The following is a 21,756-nucleotide window of genomic DNA, read 5'->3' as shown; positions in this document are numbered from 1 at the left end:
CATTAGAGAGGAAATGAGCCGCCTCTGGAGACTATTTATAAAGTTTCCCTCTGGGTCAGATTTCATGTTGAATCTACAACAAGGAATAGTGTAAGATTTAATTTTGCTTTAAAACAAGATTGATCTTTGGATAAAAAAATCTAATAAAATAAGAGATAATTAACTTTTGTAAGGGGCCATTTACTTAATGATGATTAGAGTTTGGTCTGCAAACATGGAGGAGCTGGGGTCTAAGTCCTGTACTGCAGCCAGTCACTCTGTAGTCAAGGAACTCAAACTTCAAATGCTGCCTCCTAGCTTTAAACTGAGGATATATATCCACAGAAAGATGACAAGTGTAGGAAATTAAGCCTTTTTTTACATAATATATATAATTAAGTTATCTTATATGATATTTGGGGTCAAATCATTTGATGGAATCCGGCCCTTTGCTGCGTGTCTTCCCCATTCTCTCTCCTCCAGTTCATGCTTCTGCTATCTTATCAATAAAGAGGAAAAATACCCAAAACATTATGAAAAACAACTAAATAAAGACAGAAAATATCCCTGTTCAGCCCATAAAACATGTCACTGTCTCGGTGCATTGTTAGAAACAGACAGGCGCACGGACGGCACACACCTACACCAAGGCTTGATGGCCTATCCTGCCACATTAAAGAAAATGCACAGGAAATGACCGGATCTGTTGTTTTCGGGTTAATGGGCTCTTCCTGGGGTCACGACAACCGCTACGTTAAAGTTCATGGAAATCAGTTCAGAGATGGACAGACACAGACGCACAGACAGACACAGACAGACATGACCTCCTTGCTCAAGGTAGAAATAGAAGATTGTGAACTGTGTTTGAAGACCAACACGAGACATTTGATTCAATGTGCTGGATGAGAGACAAAACGATTATGTTTTCCGTCTGTGTGTTTGTGTGTTCATGTTTTCCCAAGAGTAGTTTCTTCATCCTCACCTCAAGCAGGTGTGGAGTGTGTGTGTGTGTGTGTGTGTGTGTGTGTGTGTGTGTGTGTGTGTGTATCTTTGCTCCCGCAGGTTGGTTTCCATATGAGACTGCTGCTACCAAAGCGTGTGAGTCACAGCGTCTGTTGAAACGTCGACCACAGCGTCGTCATACCTGAGCGCTGCCAGACATGTCTGTGTATGTATGTATTTGTATGTGTGTGTGTGTGTGTGTGTGTGTCTGTGAGGGCTTTTATGTGAGAAATGTGTGTGTGAGGGTGAAAGTCAAATATCACCTTCTGCAGTTCCTCTTCCATGATTCCACCTGTAAATCTTCTCAGACAAAACCATGAGGAGACAACACCTGATATTCTTCAGTGACTCACACCACTTTCGAAAAACTTAACAACCTCGAACTGAAAAATCCCCGAACCTGGCAGAGTCCACTCTCTTTAGCTTCGTAATTTATGACTCTGGTCGGCCGAGAGGAGTCAACGAGGGACAGATGCTGGGAACGCAACATCAGCTTACAACATAATCACATGGTGGCTTGACCCAAAGTCCCCATACGGCACTGAGTCTCCAAAATAGTCCCACTGACCTCATCTAATGTTTCTTTTCTTTCATTTCTTCAGTGCAGCAATCGACAAACGAGCGAGCTGCGGACAACCAGAGTCCCCTCAGAGGATTGAGACACCATCTACGTATAATACATCTAATTTAGTGTCTAAAGCAATAAATCATTATAGCATCAACTTGTGTTCATAATCACTGTGCATTACCTCCATAAATAATCAAAATTACAAAGGTGATCCCGGCACAAAAACAATGTTGGATATAAACAGCAATAACTTTGATCCAGCAAAAGAGACGTAAGAGCATTGTGGCCTTTGTGCAGCAATTAACGTCGCCTCGCACAACTTAGTGCTGTTTTTGTCTGCAGTAATTACAGTGTGTGTGGAACAGAGCCAAGGGCAAGGTGTGAAGCAGCTTAGTCATCGTTGCTCATCGGCACATCTGCATCTACGTCTTGGTGTTCGTGGTGTTCGAGGCGGGCGGGGAAACGTTTTGGGCGACACGAGAGAGAATGATTTTTTCAGGACTTTCACAGTAAAACAAAGGTGAAGTGTAGATTTTATAAGTGTTTTGATTCCTGACGCATGCAGTGAACTCCAGATAATCTCCTCTCACATTCGCTGTGAGTGAAAACGCAAATGTCAGAGAGACTTTTTCCGGAGTTTCTCCTGAACAGCCCCCAAAATATTCTCGAAGGGATTCAGACTACAGACGCATAACTGGAAAAAAAACAAAAAGACTATAAATATCTCAGGATAAATAAGCGATGCCACACACATGGAAGACTCATTTTTCAACAGAAGAGAAGAAAAAGAGTGAATATCTTGCTTTGAATGATCGGCTGCCCTAAAACAGATAACTTCTTATCAAGACTAACATTGTTCTATGTCTGATTTGTTTGTAAATCGGCCACAGTTCAACTTGAGAGTGATAAAATTGTGTTAACAGCTTATTCCTGCTCCCCAAGTGGCCCAATTGTAAACTTGGCTAATGCTGCTCGGTTCGTCACCTCAAAGTATAAAACCTATTATCTTCTTAGTTGAGAGTTAAATGAATGACTTGCATTTACAAGTGAGAACTCCACTTGGGAATTAAAGAAAAAATACTATGATTTTAATTGCTGATAATAAACAGTTGAGTATTTGATCTTCCTGAGACACATTTTAAACAAACTCCAGATATGAAACTTGTGATCCATCCTCTGTGTTTCCCTCCTCAGCTCCTCCTCCTCCCCTCACACAGCCATCACTGTTCAGTGTCTGATGCTGTTATTCTCTACAAACCACATTTCCACTGAGCGTCGCTGACCCGGTGTCGTCAGCAGCGCTCATCAGCTTTCACCCGAACAAAGCACTCACTGAAATATCATTTTATTATTATTTCTCCTGACACAGAAATCAGGCGAGTTAACGAGTTAAATAAACGTCCCAAAAGCCGAATCATGTCGCTGTGATCTGCTCTGAGTCAAACTGAGGCTGACAACTGTGGAAGTTACTGAGAGTCCCCGAGCTCCACGGGATCCATGATGACAGCAGAGTCTGACTGAAGATGGAAACGCTGGAGACTGGTCAGCTAAAAAAAGAACGAACAGGAGCTTCGGGTTTGTTCGCTCACGCAGTTTTCACCTTTTATTTAAAGGCGTGTCTTCAATGTCAATGGAAACGTCGACAAAGGCCCTTAAATTGAAAAGGAAACCGTTTTGTATCTGAGGAAACATGGCACACTGAGACAGGAAGTGGGTGTAGATCTGGGAAAACAGGAAATAAAAGAGGAGAAGGAAAGGAGGCATCAGAGAGAACAGTTAATGATTAGAAATGTGGAGCTGAGTTTGGTGTGAATGTCAATCAGCTGTAGAGTAAAGATTGTTTTATATTTGTAGTAGAGGGAGCCACCTGCTGGTTAAAGGACCAACAGACAGACAGAATTACACATTCACTATAATTTGGGATTTCAGTACCAAAATAAAAAATGTTCACTTCAGTGCTTTTATTCTAATTGCACCTTAAAATGAAATGAAGTGACAGTGGTACAGAAATTAACATACGGACAAGTAGACCATTCCAGGGAGGGTATTAAAAAAATAGTCAATGTACTGAGTTATACTTATATTTCACTTAATATTGCATAGTTAGATATCATTGCACTTCTTTTTAATATTAATGCTCATGTTAGGGCCTCCAACAAAGTCAAGGTCAAACCAGTTGCCACATGGAAAGTCCCTCAACACTTTAACAACATTAGGATAGAAAGGATAAAATAAAACTATCATAGAAGTAACTGGTCTGATGAGTGCTGGGAGTTACTGAAGCATGAAGCAGGATCAATATACAGTATATCAATAATATGATTCAAACAAACTGGATTTGTAAACATGAACCGAACCTGAGAACAGGATGAGTGAGATCCTGGTCCTGTAGATCTTCATCAGACCCAGGAGAATAATACCTTTACATAGGAAAACATTTCACTGCTAACGTTACTCAAAACAGCACAAATAAAAGATTCTATTCAAACACTGTGGCCACAACAAGACAAACAAGCAGGTCACACTCTCTCCTCCTTATCGGCTGCAGAGTCAATGAGCTCAGGTGAACTTTATTCTTCAATTAGACGAAGAACGCAGCAAATTAACACAAAGCAAACGTCAGCGCAGGACGTTTCATATCAGATATTCTATCGACCAACTAAACTGATTTTTGCTGTTAAGATGTGAGTTCTGTCTTTAAGAACAAGCTTCTGAAATTAACATTTGACATAATGTTTTTGTCACTTCACAGTAAAAGTAATCTGTGATACTTTTTATATTGTCGCTTGAAACATAAGCAGATTACAGGGCAAAGTAATACTAAGGATTACATAAAGTTTACTTACTTTTTTGATAAGGGCTGTCATCTTACTTAACACCAATAAACATCATTAAAATAATACTTAAATATAGTAATTGTATTTATGTTCCCTTTTCACCTCTAACTGATAAAAGATGCAAAAAAGGTTAAATCTACCTTTATTATATTTCTTCTTCTAGTTGTATCAAACAGTCTTGGAACAGAAAGTCATGTCATTTAGTGCAATAGTCTTTATTAGAGCATACCAGAAAACAAAAGCAACAGAATAAAACAAAACACAGAGACCAAAATCAGAGCGGAAACATATTAAATATATTAAAATAATGTCTCATGTCACAAAATTAGGAATGTTTAAAACTCACACCTTCAGTCACAATCAGAAAATCCAAGTCAGCGAACTCATCACGTGAACAGACCACACACATTCATATTTCACACAGTTCATTTGAATGCCGACATGAATATTATGTAAGAGTTATGTTTCTCTCCGCTGTTTAATCCCCTGAACGGGTTAAGTGAGATTATCCTCCACTTATCCAGATATCACTATCTTTAATCTCTTAATCCTGTATTTGCTAAACTGCAGATCAGATCAAGTTTGCAGACAGGTGTGAAGGCCCCTTTATGTTCAGTGTTGCAGCAGTTTGGATAAAATAGATCACGTTAAATCCCCAGAATAAACTGAGCATGAGCGAGAAGCCTTGTGTTGGAGGGTGAAATAATCTGTTGAATTTAACTTCAGACTGATTCCTTTCGGCTGCATGCGTCTTTAGTTATTAAAGAAATAGCTATTAGCTGTGTGAGCAGATTTGCATAGTGCACCCATCTTATTTCTAAGGCATAATAAAATATTTCTTAGAGAATAAAAATAGAATATTTTATACAGTGTAGTCTTTAAGTCCCCCTAGTAGTTTGTATGACTCTATTCCTCAAATTGTGTCTCTAAATGTGAATAAAGTTATTGTTCATTGATATATGTGCAAGTATTCCTCCTTTTTCTGGAAAATGAAATACAAAAAAGTCTAAATGACTTTGTATTATTATCTTCTCTCTTTGGTTTTACATTCTATATTATATAACTTCTTGTCCTTTAATTAAATGAAATCTCATTCGTTCTGATTTTTTATATTTTTGTTTTTATTCGATCTCTGTGTGAAGAACTTTGTAACATATGTTCTCTTTTGGAAAAAGTTATTTGGTTATTTTATTCAAACCTGAAATTGTGTAATGGAAAATTAAATTAAATATAAAACACTGGTTTATCTTCTTTCCTTCGTCGTGATGGTTGGTGGATAAAAAACATCTCTGGGGGATGTTGCCAACGTTCAGAATGCAAGAACAATGGATGCACACAACAGCTGTACAGTTCAGTTACAGGACATATTGTGTGATGTATAACCTGCTGGAACACAACCATTTAAACTTCCTCCACCTCCACCGGCCTCACACCCTTCACTCTCTCCTCCAGCAGCTAGTTGGTCTTGGTCATGCTCTTGGTCTTCAGCTCTGCCAGCTTACTGGTGACAAAGTTCCACTTGAAGGGAGCGTCCTCGCTGCCTCCTCCCAGTGAGACGTATTTGGAGAAGCTGTTGTTGCTCCTTCCTTCTCCTTCGCTCTCCTCTCCCTCAGTGATCTGCCCGTCCAGGTTCTCTTGCCCTCCTGCCTCGGTCACCGCCGCCTCACCTTGGCCTTCCGCCGCCTCGCTTGCAGCGGCGGCTGCAGCTGCGGCCTCTGCCTGCTTCTTGGCGGCCCAGTTGGCTGCAAAGCTATCCCAGAATCCTGAGCGCCTGGTGGGTCGAGGAGGCTCCTCGGGCCTCACTGCAAGAGGACTGAGAATTGAAGAGAGAAAGCAGAGGGCAGAGATGTCAGTTGCTTTGAAACATATGATACTTTACACAGAACTGTTTTTATTAATTGAGCGTGTACAAAACATACAATGAACGAGGACTCATTTTTGTTAAAGGTCTATATTCTTAGAACTTGAGTAAAGTAGTTTAATATTTTTAATTTACACTTGTTCTTTTCTTTCCAAGAATCAGATGAGCAGACCGACTCCACTCTCATGCTTGGCCCTGCAGCCATTTAGCATAGTTTAGCATCAAGAATGGAAACAGAGGGAAAAGGCTAGCCTGGAAATGAAATATAACCTTATTTAAATGTTACCTTTTAACCAAATCAAGCCCAAATTTGTATTTCAGAAACATATTTTGATCAGACCTTCTTTCCTATTCAGGCTGTCTGTGGTTATTTGAGCTTCTTTTAAGTGTAAGTGAAGTATAATTAACTTGTGATAATGCACAGAGACTGTAGCAACGATATTTACCCCACACAAATGTCACAGATGCTACAAGGTGTGGGAATAAAACTCACTGGTCTGCAACCGGTGGGCTCTCTGTCTCCTCCAGAAGCTGGTGTTCATCATCTTTGTTGAACAGAGCTGAAAATCTGTTCCAGCTTTTGGCCCCGGCCCCTTGCATCTGCACACACAACCAACAGGACGCAGGGGGTCACAGGTCAAAATAGACTGAATTGAACACTGTTCCCCTTTTCAATGATTATTCCTCATTACAACATATGATCTGTATTTGTCTTCATTCATCTCAAACCATTTTTAAAGTTAAACAAAACTCCAATGTTCTCCTACTTTCTTGGCCAGTTGAGAGACAGCGTTGGGCCCCTCGTCCTCCTGCACTGGACTCATATCATTCTCCACCTCTGTGACCTGCAAAATAAAAGTACAACTTGATGATTGATGAAACAGAAATTCAACTTGATTTATTTTAAACTGTCAAAGTGAGTGTGGATACACATGACTTGTGCAGATAAGTCGCCATCTACTGCACATGTTGGATATGACAAGAGAAAAACTCTATGAGAAAAGAGACCGAGGTGGAAACAAACATTTTGTACTTGGTGTACACTTATACACTTTAATATTAGAGTAGTATTTTTACAGTATATGTTAAGCTCATGGTACGCATGGCATAGACTCAAATAGCAGCTCTGACAACCCGACATCCATCTGAATGGAAACTATCTCTCCAAACACACTCAGTGTTTCCTGTTGTCCTTGTTGAGGTCGGGGGATTGTGAGTGAGCACGGTTTGAAGTCAGCTGGTTCATTCGACGACAACGTCCTGGCATTCTGGAACGCCAACTAATGTGTATGTCCAGCTCTCGTGCAGGATCAGGTTTCTCAGAGAGATCTGGGTCAACTCAGCCTGTTTCACCGGCACCGAACACTGGATAGAGTACAGGTGTCGCAGTGAGGCCAGGAAAACCAGTGGAGGTAGAAGTACTCAGAGTATTCAAGGGAAATGCAACCACACAAAGTATTCCACATACAAGTAAATCTGCTGCTGTGTTTAAGTTTATATTTCTTTATTTACAATAAGAGTTGATCCCTCAAATGAGTCAGAGAACAGAAATCTGAGCTGTCAAGAATGGAAGTTATTGAAGTTCTGTAATCAAACAATTATTCAAATGAAACGATCTGAGGAAATTAGTGAAATAACTTCTCAGACAATTGAAATGTGACTTTTTACCTTTGCCAAGGACGTTATGTTTGCACAACCTTGATTGTTTAAAAACCACTGAACAAATGTGGATGCAAATGTGTGTGAGGAAATAATCCGTAATAATCCAGCTCAGGGAGCAACATCGTGAGATCAGACGTATTTTTCAACATTTTCACCAATTTCTCAGGAAATAATTTGTGGATTTTAATGAAAAATATCTGACATATTTAGAGAACTAGTATATGAGTGTGTGACATTTGGTGCAGCTCCATTGAATTTAAGCGGAGCGCTCTGAGTGCGATTATAGTTTTGTAAACCAAAAGGTTTGGGAATGATTATAAAAGTAATGAGAAACTACAGTGTTGAGAGAAAAGTGGTGGAGGAGAAAGTATGATATCGACTTTTCCAGAGGAAGCGCTGCGGAGGCCTAACTTCTGCCTGGAAGTTCCCTTTGCTGAGAAAACCATGAAGCTCATCTGATGAATAAGAAATGATGAGCAAAACCAAACCTGCTGACTTGTGACTCGACCTGGTGACGGTGCCGACGGCCGTGTCAACCTTCTCGTGCTACACCACATGAATCTGAATTACTAACATGATGGAGAAAGGTGTAAAGATGCTGTACCTCTTCAGCAGCGTCCTCCTCATACTCCGGGTTCAGCGTCTTCAGCACTTTGCTCTTGTAAACCTTCCACATGGGATTCATACTTGCATGAACGATGCTCGGCACTCGGGGAAAGACCTGTGAAGACCTCTCTGATGTCCACCCTCCACCAAGTCTCCTCGTCTAGCGTCAGCACGTCTCAGTTGGGCCGACGTCGACCTGTTCCCATGAATAAAGTTCTCAGTGGTTCGGGAAGAGCAGGGGAACGTGTTCAGCTCTGAGGCCCCGACTGACTCATAGCATCTCTCCTGAGCTTGTCAGAGCCAACTGGGTTGACAGCTGTGTTCCTCCCTGCGGAGTCTGATCAGGTGAAGCTAGGGAAGCTGTGCTGATCATGCATGCGCCCACGCAGGTGTATACACACACACACACACACATACACACACACACATCCAGTGTCACTGTTCAGAAAGAGGTGTGGATTTCCTCATTCATATTTTAGAGCGTCTCCTTTCCAGAGCCAGAGGTCCATTGTCAGCCAGCGTTGGAACACTGGCTCCTGTAACTCTCATGCAAACACACACACACACACAAACATATGCACACACACAGTACTGCCATGTTTATGTTTAGATAGGAAGGGTATATTGATGTATTAAAGCTCTACAGAGCTCATGTTGAGTTGACAGGTTCCAAAGATGGATCCCAACTCTTCCTGGTGTAGGAAACCTTAACCGATGTAAAATGACAATGCAGAAATACCTTAGAAATAAAGATATATAATATTTTCTTGTCAATGAACCAAACACACACATTCATGCGGTTTATTCAGGGGAACACACCTTTGCACCATCTCAACACCACCCACTTATCTTCCACTGTTACCTGGGCACTTCCTCACCATCCTCCACTCCGTCCTCATTGGCTGCTGCCACATATCAGTCAAACACCAATCAGATTTGAGGAACGCTCCACAGGGTTTTTGTGACTGGTCACTTGGAAACCTGAGTGAGGACGTCCAGTGTCGTGGAGATAAAGAGAGATGTATAAAGCTTTGATGACTGATTGGGTTTCACCGGCCACCAACAACGATGCAGTCGACCAAGGAAATACAGAGTTTGGTATTTATTGACTCAAACATCAGAAAAGTTAACATCTGAGAAACCATTTAATGAAAAGTTAGAATGTGAAGTTAACATGTCCGAATGGTCTGTTTTATTGCAGTAATGATTATGACATGGGAAAAATCTATATATTGACTCACACAATAGAAACACAGCACTAATCCACACTTGCTATATAGATGATAATCTTGATTATACACCAGAGACTTTTGATCCAGACTTTCCTGTAGCTCCTGTTGCTGGGTTTGATTAGCACACACAGTAATGAAGCTGTGAGGTCGGGCAGATCCATAAGATCAGCATTAATTATGAATGCAGTTCTATGGACGACCAGTCTATGCACTCAGACTGTTGGGAGCTTGTTGGTTATTTGAAGAGGAGCCAGTTTGGTTGTGGCCTCGAGCAGCTCAGGTTTCAGACCAGAGAGGGACACACCCAAGTATTTAACACACCACGCCAAGGATCTGGAGGCAGCTCCACTTCTTTGATGACCTTCATATGTTTTTAAAGGATTATAGGTTGAACCTGATTTAGCAGCATGGCCGTGGAACTCTGACGAGACAAGTCAAGTTTGAGGCAACAAAAAGATCTGGATGTAGTTTAAAATACTGCAATGAGATGTATTTATATATGATCCTGATGAAATTATGAAAGGCTAACACAATACAAAGCTATAGTTTAAACTACCTGATATATATATATAAAGAAACTAAAATAAGCACATTTTGCACTAATCCAGTAATATGGGACATAACATAGAACTCATTAGGGGACGTCACACTGAATAATGAGAATCTCTAATGTAGACGATGACAGTATTAAATAGAAATGTTGTGTAACATATTTAAAAACATACCAAACCTGTTTTTGTCAAACCATAACAAGTGGTTCTATTTTACTGACCTCAACAAAAGGGTTTGAAACAATAAATCATAGTTCCTTCAATTATCTTTTGTATTTTCTTCTCTTGATTCTCTGATTAATTCATTTCTGAATCATTAGTGAGTCGTCTTATCTCCTCGATTTCCACTGACGACCTTGCAATCGAACCAAATGATGTAATTATTGTAAGTATAATGGATGTAAGAGACAGATCTGTAACTTCACTGATCTAAACTTCCTCTTCTTCACTGAATCTCGATCATCCCTCCTTTTGTTTATCACTGGTTTTCAACATTCATTAATTACTGACAGTTGTAAGTCATAGCCTTAGATTACCACCAGGGGGCTCAATAGGCCTTTATATATTTTGACCAAATGTAACTCACACATTCAGACAGAGATGTTTCACCAGCTGTTCTTCCTTTAGTCCTTATTGTTGAATGCAACAGTTTGGTCCTCGGTGTGAAGTATGAGGCTCTGCTGGCAGGTCACTGGTCCATGTCTGTGATTGACCCTGAAGTTGCCCCAATAAGAGGAAGTCCGGATTCGTAGTAAAGGGCCCGGTCACAATCTAAAAACCTATCTGGAGCTATCTAACTTATCTTAAAAACTAGAATCTCTTTTTCATGAGTTTATTAACGATGATACATGATCTGAAGTCTGTTGTTCATTTGTAGTCATCCATGATTTATTAGACTCTGATGAAAATGTACTTGTCTGATCTGTCAACATTTCTGAGTTTGTTAAATTGAGGAAAGGTCCATGAAGTAAAGCCTGAGCTCAAACTTGTCACACTTTGATTAGAATGTGGTTGTTTAGTGTTGAAGAGCAGAATGTGTGAGTCCGTCTGCAGACCTGCTGCCATGTAACGTGTGCACAGACCTTCAGCACGATTGACCTGACAAAAAACAGTAACAGTGTTTGACCACAAGGTGTCAGAAAAGAGCAAACGGACCTGGCTGCAGACAAGATGGTTGTCTCTCCTCCGTGGGCGCATGCGCATTAGATGTCCGTAAGCCAATATGAAGTTGATTCATCAAGTCTTTACAGGATCTCCAATTATCTGATTTTATAAAAATTAATCTTTATTGTCTTAATCCAGAGAAGTTGAATGCATCACAGTGACATAAAGCTTTGTGTGAAGCTTTGAGTCGGCTTAGTCCTACAACATTTATAACTTGTTACTTCAGTGTAAAAACGTGAACCTTAGTGATTCATTGACTCTTTTTCAACATGTAAAGATGCTGTTGAAACTTTTCTTTAACGTTAAATCAACTTCAACCACAAAGTATTATCTGTAAACACACGGCATTACAATATAAAGTAGTGAGAAGTAAAAAGTCTGAATGATACAATAAAGAGTCCAGAGATCAACTAACAAGACAGAAACACTTTCAGGGACAAACAACAAGCAAACTAATGAGTTTGAATATTTCTATTTCTCAGACTTTGAGCACAGTGAACCCTCCTTCAGATACAAAACAATACAAACTAAAAAAACAAGCTTTTCCTCCACTAGTGAAACTTCTTCTCAAACAAACCTCCAGAGGAACAAGAAGTGAGGAGACTGATGGACTCACTGAAGAGTCTGACATCACAGAGCTGCTGCTGCTGTGCGGCCATCTCTCCACAGGGAGGCGCCATCATAACAGCTACTCTTCCGTATTTAAAGGTGGAATCACTGATTCACTTCAATTAAAAAGTGTTGAAAGGAAAGAATGGAGACTTTCTGTCTTTGTTATTGTTTTTACTGTATTTATCATCCAGGTAATACTCACTATCTGTGCTAGTGTGCAATGAATTCCACTGTAAATGTATTCTGTTTCAATTGTATATATAATTTCGATTATATTTCTATTTTATTCAATGTTTACTTATTTATTACTTTAACCAATGTCTGTTTTGTGACTATCCCTGTTATTACTGCATCACAGCTATTCTTATTTGCATATTCTTATTATATGTGCACGGTGTTAACACTGATAATAACAAGCTACACTGTTGTTCTACATTGTGTTTTGGAAAACACTACTTTAGTTATTTACATGTATGACTCTTCTGCCCTTCACACATGATTAGATCAAAGCTGCATACAGGGGAGTGATCAGTCAATCAAACCCATTGATTTCTCCCCGAGAGAGGAAGAGAGAGAGAGAGAGAGAGAGAGAGAGAGAGGAAGAGAGAGAGAGAGTCTCTCTGTGTGTGTGTGCTCTTCACGCTCTCTCCCCCTCTCTCTCTCTGATTGCAGACCTCCTCCTCTCAGCTAGTGATGTTTGTTTGTGTGTGTGTGTGTGTGTGTGTGTGTGTGTGTGCTCCCCCCTCCCTCTCCACCCCCCTCCTCCTCTTCCTCCTCCTCCCTCTGTTCGCGCGGCTCTAAACAGGTATGACTGATGACGTCAGAAAGGTGACACCTCCTCTCTTCCTGCTCCGGAGTGAATCTGCTCCTCTGTGCTCCTCTCTGCTCCTCTTCCTCCTGATCTCTGCGGAAACTTTTCTTTTTCTTCACTTTGAACCAAACCTCCGCTCCTGACTCGATGACCATGAGGAGTCCTCCCTCCACGTATCCAGGACGTTTAACCAGCACGTGATTCCCGGAGGACTAACGTAAAAAAAACAAAAGTAAGACGCGATTTTAAAAAACTACACTTGCTGATTGTGTGTGCTTGGAAAAAAAAAACTGAGGGTATCGAACTGCACACGTGTAACCGCCGGAGCTCCAGTGTCACAGTCTGACGTTACTTTCACATTGAATCGCTGCACCTCACTTCCTCCTAATAGAGATTTAACACGAGATCAAAGATTAGAAGGTTCAAATGTTTCTGACACATTGACGTCATGGAAACAGTCGCTTTCATGTCTCGTTTTATTTCATTAAAAGTTTATCTCTAGTTATATTCGCGCGTCCAGCTGCTCTCGTCCTCTCACGTGTGTTTGAAATGTGATTGTGAGAAGTCTCATATATTTATATGAGGTCTTTCATTCATCGGTCAGTGACTGGATCCACTGTCAGCGTGGCTCAAGGTCGACGTGTCCCGCCCTGTGGGGAGCTACTGTAAACAGGCAGCAGCTGTGAGCAGCAGCAGCAAACAGGCAGAATGTCCACGCAGAGCCAGAAACACAGAGTGGAGACTCGTCGGTGCGTAAAACTGGATCCAGTGGCTCAACCAGCCTGTTCTCAATGTGCAGAGACCCAGTGTCACAGCAGCAGGAAGTGACTGTCAGGCCACAATCCATCTTTAATCTCATTATTCTCTGGCTTCTTCCCCAAACTTAATATTTGTGACTTAGTCTGGGATTTTCTGGCATTTAAAAAGTCTTAGATATGTTAAAATATGACGTACCTAAGTCTTCATTGTGTTAACCAGCTACTTCTTTGCACTTTAAAGTAAGTTTTCCATATGAGACAAGTTATCGCCGTGTGTCGAAGTTCTTTTTCAACTGTGCAAACATTAGCGTAATGTAATAAAACGACAAACAAGTCCAACGTGGGTCTGATAACTGATCGTCTACGAACAGCCCAAGTCAGAATTTATCTCAAAACGCTGGATACCAACTGTCTCTGAGAGAGATAATGTAGCTTCCAGGGTTATTCTCTACTCGGCTTCTTCACCTAATCTTCAATAATAGGAAAGTGAAGGTAATTGTAGGATGTTGCTTCATATCTGTCGTACTTGACATGCATCTAAAATTTTACTCTTCATGGTCTTAAAAAGTCTTTCATTTAAATCTGTGAAACCTGGAGAAACCCTGCAAAGATAAATCTGTGAGAGAAGATATACCCCCAAGTTGTAGAGCTGTAACAAGTAACTGTGACAATTATTATGTAAAACAAGGAGGTTGTGTTTTCACCAGTAGACTTTATAAAGACGACGCTTCCTCAAATATGAGTCAGTCTCAGTTGTCAATCATAATGTTTCCCCTGATTTAAACCACTTGAATCTTTGCCACTGGAACAGACATTAGTGGGATTTGAACTCCCAGGTTTTAACCCCTGCTAATGAAAATTCATCCGTGTTTTCTCTGTTTTAATTCACAGACATCTGTCGGACATCAAGAGGAAGGATTGCAACCATCTGTCCATGATGTCCTCCAGAGGTAAAAATGACCTGTGCCGAATATGTGGCAGTGCTCTCCAGGGAAACCAAAGGCGGTGGCTGTTTGGGGGCCAACACAAGAAGACGAGTCAACCTCAGACCCCGACGGAGTCCCTGAGAGGAGGACGCCTCTCCCGGTCCTCACGGAGCAGCCCCTGGGGTGAGTCTGGAGTTTAAGGAAGTAAAGACGAGCTTTAGGTCCCACACAAGAGTCTGAACAGTTTTTCTTTTTCTTCACAGGAAGCACATTATCTCTTGGTTCCTCAGTGTCATCCTCCAGGTCCCAGTTATCCCTGAGCTCCCCGTCCAAAGGAGTGGATCTGCTCTCGGTGTTGACCCACATACTGGGGCAGTCTGTACCTCGGGGCAGCAGGAACGGGGAGTTTGTTTGTGGCAAATGCGTATGTGCCCTCGAGCGGGTGTTCAAGTTCGACTCAGTGATAGCCAGGGTGAGGGTGCTTTCAACCGAGAGGCTGCAGAAGCTGGTGCAGGAGAGGGACAAGATCAGACAGTGGGTGCGTCAACACTACCAGCAGAGATATCCACAGGACTTCAAGAGCCGGGGCAGCACCAGCGAGGAGGATGGAGACCCAGAGAGGGAGGGCTACAGGGAGATGCTCAAGGAGAATATGGCGCTCTCAGAGTACGAGTGCTGGTCTGAGAAGTGGGACACGTGTCCGTATTTCATAAGAACTGGTAAAAGATGCAGAAAGGGCAAAGGATGTGAAGGCTGTGATTCCTTACGTGTGTCCGACTCAGATTATGAGTCCGTTTGTGGGGTTCCTCGTCACTTGCCTTTCCAGCCCTTCTCCCCTTTGTCGCGGGACAAATCCCAGAGCATGCCCCTCCACTGGCAGAAGGTGCCATCCATCACCTCCAGCCCTGCTTCACTAGCGGGATCCAGTTTCTCCTTACGGCCGTCCTCCCGCACAGAGTCCATCTCCTGCGCCGAGTCCATTCAGTCTCTGGACTCTCTTGATGGCAACGACCCGTTTGATTCACCAAGTGATCAGGCAATCAACTTAGTGCTGAAGGAACTGAGAGGTATCGAGGGGAAGTCGGTCAGTTCGCCATCAGGGAGCAGAATCCCAGTTCTGGACAAGAAGGACGGGAGGTACACTGGAAAAACTGGAGAGTTGGCGTCACCCACAGTGAGGGTGCTGACCTTTGGGGATGTGGAGAACGGAGGGGATGAAATGGATGAAGAGGACGGGGATGTGCTCACAGAGCTGAGGGACGAGTTCATGCCTCTACATCGACAGGTGATTGTTTCATCCGTGTCTAACTGAACCGTATAGAAATGGAAAAACTCTGACTCGACGCTGTGTGTGCTGCAGTGGCTGTAAATATTGACTCAGTGTGCTGCAATAATTCATCCGGGATCATCTGAGTCCAACGAGATTACACATTTCACTAATGTTTCTACTGACTATTATTACAAACCATGTTTCCAATGAAACCATTTGTTATTTCAGAGCGCTACTGGCAGGGTTCACCAGGCTGTCAGGAACCTACGAGGCCAGCTGAACCAAGCTGAGTCCCGAGTCAGGGCCCTGGAGGACGAGCTGGAACATGGGAGGAGCAAACCTACTGAAGTCAACGGATCAGACTGGGCACCCGTAAGAAAGCGTTCAGTTTGTTCTCTGGCACGCTCCATTTGAGATAGTTTCAAGAGCAGTTTGACATTTTTGTTTATTCACTATGTTTATTCACTTTCTTGCACGGCCAGTTATCTTAGCTTAGCATAAAGACTGAAAACAGGAGGGAAAGTTTGCCTGGCTGAAAGGAAATTGATAGTTTTATCTAGAGGGACATTAGATAATAGCTAATATTAGCATACAAAAACTTCATTGCTGTTAAGTGAATTTGCAGCTATTTTGGTTTGGCTGTATACATTTTTTTTAAGCAGAAATATAAATTTCTAGCTTATCAGCCCTCTGAAGTTTTGATGGTTTTCTTTGTCAAACATGATATTGAATTTAATTTCTTTGGATTTTGGACAAAACAAGACATTTGAAGATATTTGGTGGAAATTTACAAAAAAGGATTTTTTGAAATTATTTTCTGGAAATGTTTTGACCAAATGATTAATGGATTAATCAAATCAGTAGATCACTCTAACATTCAAAACAATCAACAGTTGCAGCTCGGCAAGTAAGTGAAACGTGTTTCTTAAAATGTCAACTTCTCCTTAGGGAGTAATGTGGTCAGTGTTATATCATGAGGTGCATAATAATGTGAACATCATAAGTTTTATGCTCACATAAAAATATGAAAGAGTGAATTGTCAGCATAGTTATGTAACAGAAGTTTAGCCTCGCAGCTGTTGTTTGCGCAGTCGTCATGATAGATGTTGGCCTCTAACCTTTTTCCTATGGAAGGAAAACAGGTTTATTACATGGTTCATCAGTCCCTCAGTCACATGTCCTAACAGCTCCATAAACCCCTGTGTGAATGTGAATGGCGCACACATATAGCATTATGAAAGGAATGGAGGGTGGGTGCCCTGTGTTTTGTCTGTGCAAGGGTGTGTCCATGATTCCTCATTTACAGGTGATTACACACACACACACACACACACACAGCCTCTCTCAGGAATCCTCCCCGACCTGTGGAGTTTGCCCCGGGCTCAGAAGTCTTATGATAGACGATATCATTAACATGCTCCTCCACCTGATCTCTCGTCAGATGGAGGGCTTGTTAAGATGAGCAGGATATTAAATGTGTGGCAGTAGCAGCAGATTTGCGGTAACTATTTGTTTGAGGTCACTTGGGAGCAGCAGGAACAAGTTTAGAACACAACACTGATGTATTTATTTAATCACCTTTTTAACTTGATGTGACGAGGTCTCTGGGAATCAGTCACATGATCATTCAAGTGAAGTCACTTGTTTCTAGCCTCCTGGCAAATATAAGCCCAGTGTTCATTATCTTTTTGCTCTGTTTTGGTCTCTACCAACAACTGAGGGAAATATCCACGTCTTTAGCGGCCTAATGATCCGCTCTGTTCACCAGCTCGTCTCTCACAGTGTCTCATGTTTGGTGTGGAGCAGGTAGTAAACAGATTTGCTCTCCTCTTTCCTCCAGCTGGTTCAGGAGGGGGGCGACGACAGTTCCCTGCTGCAGAGCCTCGGTCACTCCCTGCAGAGCCGGGAGCGTCTGATCCAGGTGGGTGAGGTGATGAGGGGAGACAGGAATCATTCATGCACGAGGCAGTGAGATCTTCTGCCACCGCTCTGGCTCTGGCTCAAAGCTCACTGGAATGTTGTTTGTCTTTGAGGTCGCTGCCCGCCCTTAAAGCAGCAGTGCCAAAACTGCATTCACGTTGTTCATCAAATAGTATCAGCGACAATGACAATGACGTGTGTTTTCTTTAGCTCTTATCGCTCCTGACATTATTTTTAGCTGCATGTTACGATGTTGATTCACAGCAGGAATTGTTTTACCATACACTAATATTAGTTTGAGCTGTTAAAATGCAGTGAATCTTCATTTAGATACGAATTTAATGCTAATAAGAAGAAAGCTACTGTCCTAAATCTTTATAGTGAAAGAACAAAGAGTTTTAATTTCCTTTAGCTTTTTCCTGAATCTGTACAGTGAGACAGTTGTGTTTATTATGGCCGAGTGTATTGATTCAAGAAATGGCTTCAAAATCTTTACTTTACATCTTAAAAACCTGCATAAAGAGTCCAGATCAGATTAACTGCTCTAGATTAACTGTGCTGCTGCTGCTGCTACATTTATATTTTGCACTGAGCAGACACATGTTTCCTCTCCTCCAGGAGTGTATGGGTCTGATCAGAAGACTGTGTGTGGAGGAGGGAGCAGGCGCTGAGCTGGCCAACAAGCTGACTGAGAAACTGACTGAGAATCTGAAGGAAATTCTCTCTGAAAACAAGGTGAGAGTCGACATTGATCTTTTACATAAGACTTTTATACGAGGCTAATTCATAACAGTCGTTATATCAGGTCACTGTATATATACAGAGAGCCACCATGAATTATAAGCAAATCATCAGACTCGGTCGTTCTGTCCCTGAAGGATTTTGTGTTTCAGTGCAGGTCTTGTGACCATTATATTTATTTTCATTTTTTAACCTCAGGCCAGTTCAACCAGTCCAGCATGTCAGCGATTCCATTTAGCTCTGTGGAAAAAGTACGGCCCAGATTTCACACTGGAAAATCTTCATGTTCGATCTGATAAAGAGACGTTGTTTTTAAATGTGACGGAGGTGTCTCATGTTCTGTGCTCTGCAGGCTGCCCTGAAGACTCTGAGGTCTGAAACGACGGAGAAAGAGAAGAGCATGCAGGAGGAGATCGATTCACTGAGGAAGGCCGGGAGAGACCGAGAGAGAGACCTCGACACACTCAACACTGTGCTTCAGTGCAACCAGGACATTATCAATGTAAAACACACGCACAATGTGCATTCTGGTTCAGAACACACACTCCCACATTCGTCCTATACATTCAGGCACTGTGGACATTTGTACTTTGTCCTCAAGCTGGAAGTTTTGTTTACACCTGCATTTTTTTGTGCTCACTCACTCTAGGACTTGAAAGTGTCTCTGGGGGAGAAGGAGTGTCTGCTGAAGGAGGTTCAGAAAGAGAGGGAGGTGTGGAGACAGAGGGACCAGGCCCTCGCTGCCGTCCAGCAGGAGAAAGAGGATCTGATCCGCTGCCTCAAAGAGGAGCTGGAGGGCCGTCAGAAAAACGTGCAGGTAATATACAGTATGTACACAGGGGGCGTACTTGTAACAATGTCGGCAGGGTGCACATGAACTGAAGGGGGGCAGGTAGGGGCAGTATGGGAATGTGGACACAACAGCAATTTCAACAGTGGATCTGTATGTATGTGTATTTATAAATTGTGAGTGAACGTATTCAGCTCTTTTAAAGAACACTTTCATTCTCTGTGTTGTTGAGTGAGGAGCTTGTTCTCTGCTCCTCAGTACTTTGAGTCTCTGGCAGTCATATAAGTAAATACTGACCTCGCTGACCTCAGGGAAACTCTTACTCACAACCTGTCATTTTCCTCCAGGCTCGTTCCGACTCTGCGAATGGTCAGGAGGTGGCAGGGGGCGGGAATGGGCAAGCAGCCTTGTTGAAAGACAGAGTGGAAAACAGCGCCATCTTGTGTCAGGAAGTCACTAAACTCACCACAGCCCTGCAGGAATACCAGGACATGGTGCAGGTGAGATATCGGCATGAGGAGATGATTTGAACATCGAAGAGAAAACAAAAGATCACCTTCACCTTCAATCTTCTTATTTCCCCGAATGACAAACAACAAATCTCAGGCTCTCTTTTTTTGTGTCGTCACCAGAATCAACAGGAGAGCTACAGTCAGACGGTGTCTTCTCTGACGGGTGAACTCAGGGACGCCCGGCGGGAGCTGAGGGAGAAGGAGAAGAAGAAGAAGGAGGCTGAGCGAGCCTGGCAGAACGTCCGAGAGGACGGAGACAGACAGGAGAGGAAACTGAGGGACAGTCTGGACAAGAGAGACAAACTCATAGAGGTAAAGATTTTCATTCATTTTATTTATATTCTATTTAAATCACTGTGAACTGGACATCTATGGGTTTTGAACTCACATCTTGACAAATTAAGATCTTTGATGACGGCATTTTAGACGATAAGAAACTGTGACGGACAATCTCGTGCTGCGTTTTTCATATGAGAAAGATGAACTCCGCAATATGTTTAGAACTAATTTTCCGGACTACCAGAAAACAGATTTACAGAGAAATATGTTAATACCAGGTCTCAGAATTAAAACCACTTTATTGAACCCCTCGGTCGTTCATTGTTAATATTTGTGATGGTTACTGATCGAGATCTTTTATTTTTTTCTTCATTGCAGCAGATCCTGTTGGACGCTGAGGAGCGGGACCATGTGTTCAGAGAGCTGCAGCAGAACCTGCAGAACAAACGTAACCCTCTGACAGCCATCAAACACACACTGTGACGGAGGTGTTGAAACGACGAGATGCAAACCTACTGCACATACGTTGGAGGAAAAATTTGCACTTTTTGCACCACCTTTTTGCCTCCTCATATTTATCGTGGTGCACATTAAGTCTATTTATAAATTTTTGAGGTTTGCACTTTGCAGACCTGCCCTGCTCTGCCATGGCACGAAGGAAAGTTTCGTTTTCCACAATTACTACTAAACTCTCTGGTGTGAAACAGCAACTTCAGACTCAGAGCGTGAGACACAGGCTGATTGTTGGAGATGTGTCGGGTGCAGCTTCTCACAGCTGGATGTTTAATACTTGATTTATAATACCAGAGTACTGTATGTAGTTATTTTTTTAATGATTCAATGGTACGACAGTGATTACATTCCATTTCATGCGGTGTGACTGTTGCAGAAACATTTCTGAGAAGTTTGATTATCTGAGGATCTGAGTGACTCATTATTTCCTGTAGGACAGGAGTGGGTATGTTACTGCTTTAAATCGTATCTTATTCTGTAAAGCTCTTGGTACAGATCTGCCAATTATTATTGTTTACAGTGCTGGTTTGTTTCTCATGGAGGGGAATACTTACAACCAAAATTATATTTTTAATCACATTCAGTTTCCCCTTTTATATTTGTCTCTTTATTTTAATTTTATTTAGTTCCTGTTCTCTATTCACCTCAGTGATTATATGTCTTGTATTGTTTGTCCGGGACAAATGCTGTTTTCTTTCTTTTAGCTCATGAGAATTAAACTCTGATCCAAGTTACTTATGTTTGTAGAAACTGTTATTTCATTGTCCAGTGTGGGCGCGTGGTGTTGAATATATGACCTTTCAAATGTTTGTTTAAAGCAAAACTATGCCACTTATTTTTCAACCTTAGATAAGCAGCCTCATTAAGATGAGTTGGTTCAGTGACTGTGAATATGGAGAATGTTTCCTCATTCATCCCCACTCTGTGAACGTCTGTCTTGCTCTCTGTAACTTTATTGAGTGGGTGTGATCTCCTGTGAGAAGAGTGGAACTGACTGAGAGTCTCAGCTTCACTTGTCAGAATCAGCTCCAGCAGGTTGAAGAGTGAAGCTGAACTGTAGATCAGTTAAAAAGACTCAGAAGTTATTAAAAACCAGAGTTTATCTCCAATGTTCAGCAGGAAACGTTTAAAATATGAAGAATTCTAAACAGAGTTTGGTGGA

General features: G+C 41.9%; 2 protein-coding genes and 1 long non-coding RNA gene across 4 annotated transcripts; 1 reads left to right on the top strand and 2 right to left on the bottom strand.

Annotated features, from left to right (window-relative positions):
• Positions 1 to 2,878: 2,878 nt before the first annotated feature.
• Positions 2,879 to 4,051, bottom strand: LOC138413596 (uncharacterized). The gene is made up of 2 exons (XR_011245976.1): positions 3,907 to 4,051; positions 2,879 to 3,271 (listed from the first exon to the last, which is right to left on the bottom strand). It is a non-coding gene; the product is annotated as an uncharacterized lncRNA (long non-coding RNA).
• Positions 4,052 to 4,585: 534 nt separating this feature from the next.
• LOC109633205 (uncharacterized protein C1orf232) lies at positions 4,586 to 8,886 on the bottom strand. Its single transcript, XM_020092854.2, has 4 exons — positions 8,514 to 8,886; positions 7,015 to 7,092; positions 6,741 to 6,847; positions 4,586 to 6,199 (listed from the first exon to the last, which is right to left on the bottom strand). The coding sequence occupies exons 1-4, from the start codon at positions 8,592 to 8,594 to the stop codon at positions 5,842 to 5,844; spliced, it is 624 nt and encodes a 207-aa protein (XP_019948413.2). The 5' UTR covers positions 8,595 to 8,886; the 3' UTR covers positions 4,586 to 5,841.
• A 3,851-nt stretch (positions 8,887 to 12,737) lies between these two features.
• On the top strand, positions 12,738 to 21,328 carry LOC109633555 (uncharacterized). 2 transcript variants are annotated; one of them, XM_020093525.2, is made up of 11 exons: positions 12,738 to 13,117; positions 14,535 to 14,752; positions 14,833 to 15,854; positions 16,068 to 16,211; positions 17,680 to 17,760; positions 18,378 to 18,494; positions 18,853 to 19,002; positions 19,150 to 19,317; positions 19,638 to 19,790; positions 19,923 to 20,114; positions 20,460 to 21,328. In XM_020093525.2, exons 2-11 carry the CDS (start codon positions 14,578 to 14,580, stop codon positions 20,562 to 20,564), a joined length of 2,307 nt encoding a protein of 768 aa, XP_019949084.2. In that variant the 5' UTR covers positions 12,738 to 13,117; positions 14,535 to 14,577; the 3' UTR covers positions 20,565 to 21,328. The 2 variants fall into 2 exon arrangements, with proteins under 2 accessions (XP_019949084.2, XP_069393100.1); XM_069536999.1 differs by lacking the exon at positions 12,738 to 13,117 and adding an exon at positions 13,579 to 13,634.
• Positions 21,329 to 21,756: the final 428 nt, after the last annotated feature.

The sequence above is a fragment of the Paralichthys olivaceus genome, chromosome 13, assembly GCF_024713975.1.
Source record: "Paralichthys olivaceus isolate ysfri-2021 chromosome 13, ASM2471397v2, whole genome shotgun sequence".
Taxonomy (NCBI): Eukaryota; Metazoa; Chordata; class Actinopteri; order Pleuronectiformes; family Paralichthyidae; genus Paralichthys; species Paralichthys olivaceus.
This window is presented reverse-complemented; position numbering and strand designations above follow the sequence as displayed.

Coding starts and splice junctions, on each gene's coding strand:
- LOC109633205 (XM_020092854.2), bottom strand. CDS start 8,594: ATGAATCCCATGTGGAAGGTTTACAAGAGCAAAGTGCTGAAGACGCTG. Junction 7,093..8,513: donor AGGAGGACGCTGCTGAAGAG/GTACAGCATCTT, acceptor TTTATTTTGCAG/GTCACAGAGGTGGAGAATGA. Junction 6,200..6,740: donor AGCCCACCGGTTGCAGACCA/GTGAGTTTTATT, acceptor TTCAATTCTCAG/TCCTCTTGCAGTGAGGCCCG.
- LOC109633555 (XM_069536999.1), top strand. CDS start 13,594: ATGTCCACGCAGAGCCAGAAACACAGAGTGGAGACTCGTCG. Junction 14,753..14,832: donor CTCACGGAGCAGCCCCTGGG/GTGAGTCTGGAG, acceptor TTTTCTTCACAG/GAAGCACATTATCTCTTGGT. Junction 17,761..18,377: donor GCCGGGAGCGTCTGATCCAG/GTGGGTGAGGTG, acceptor CCTCTCCTCCAG/GAGTGTATGGGTCTGATCAG.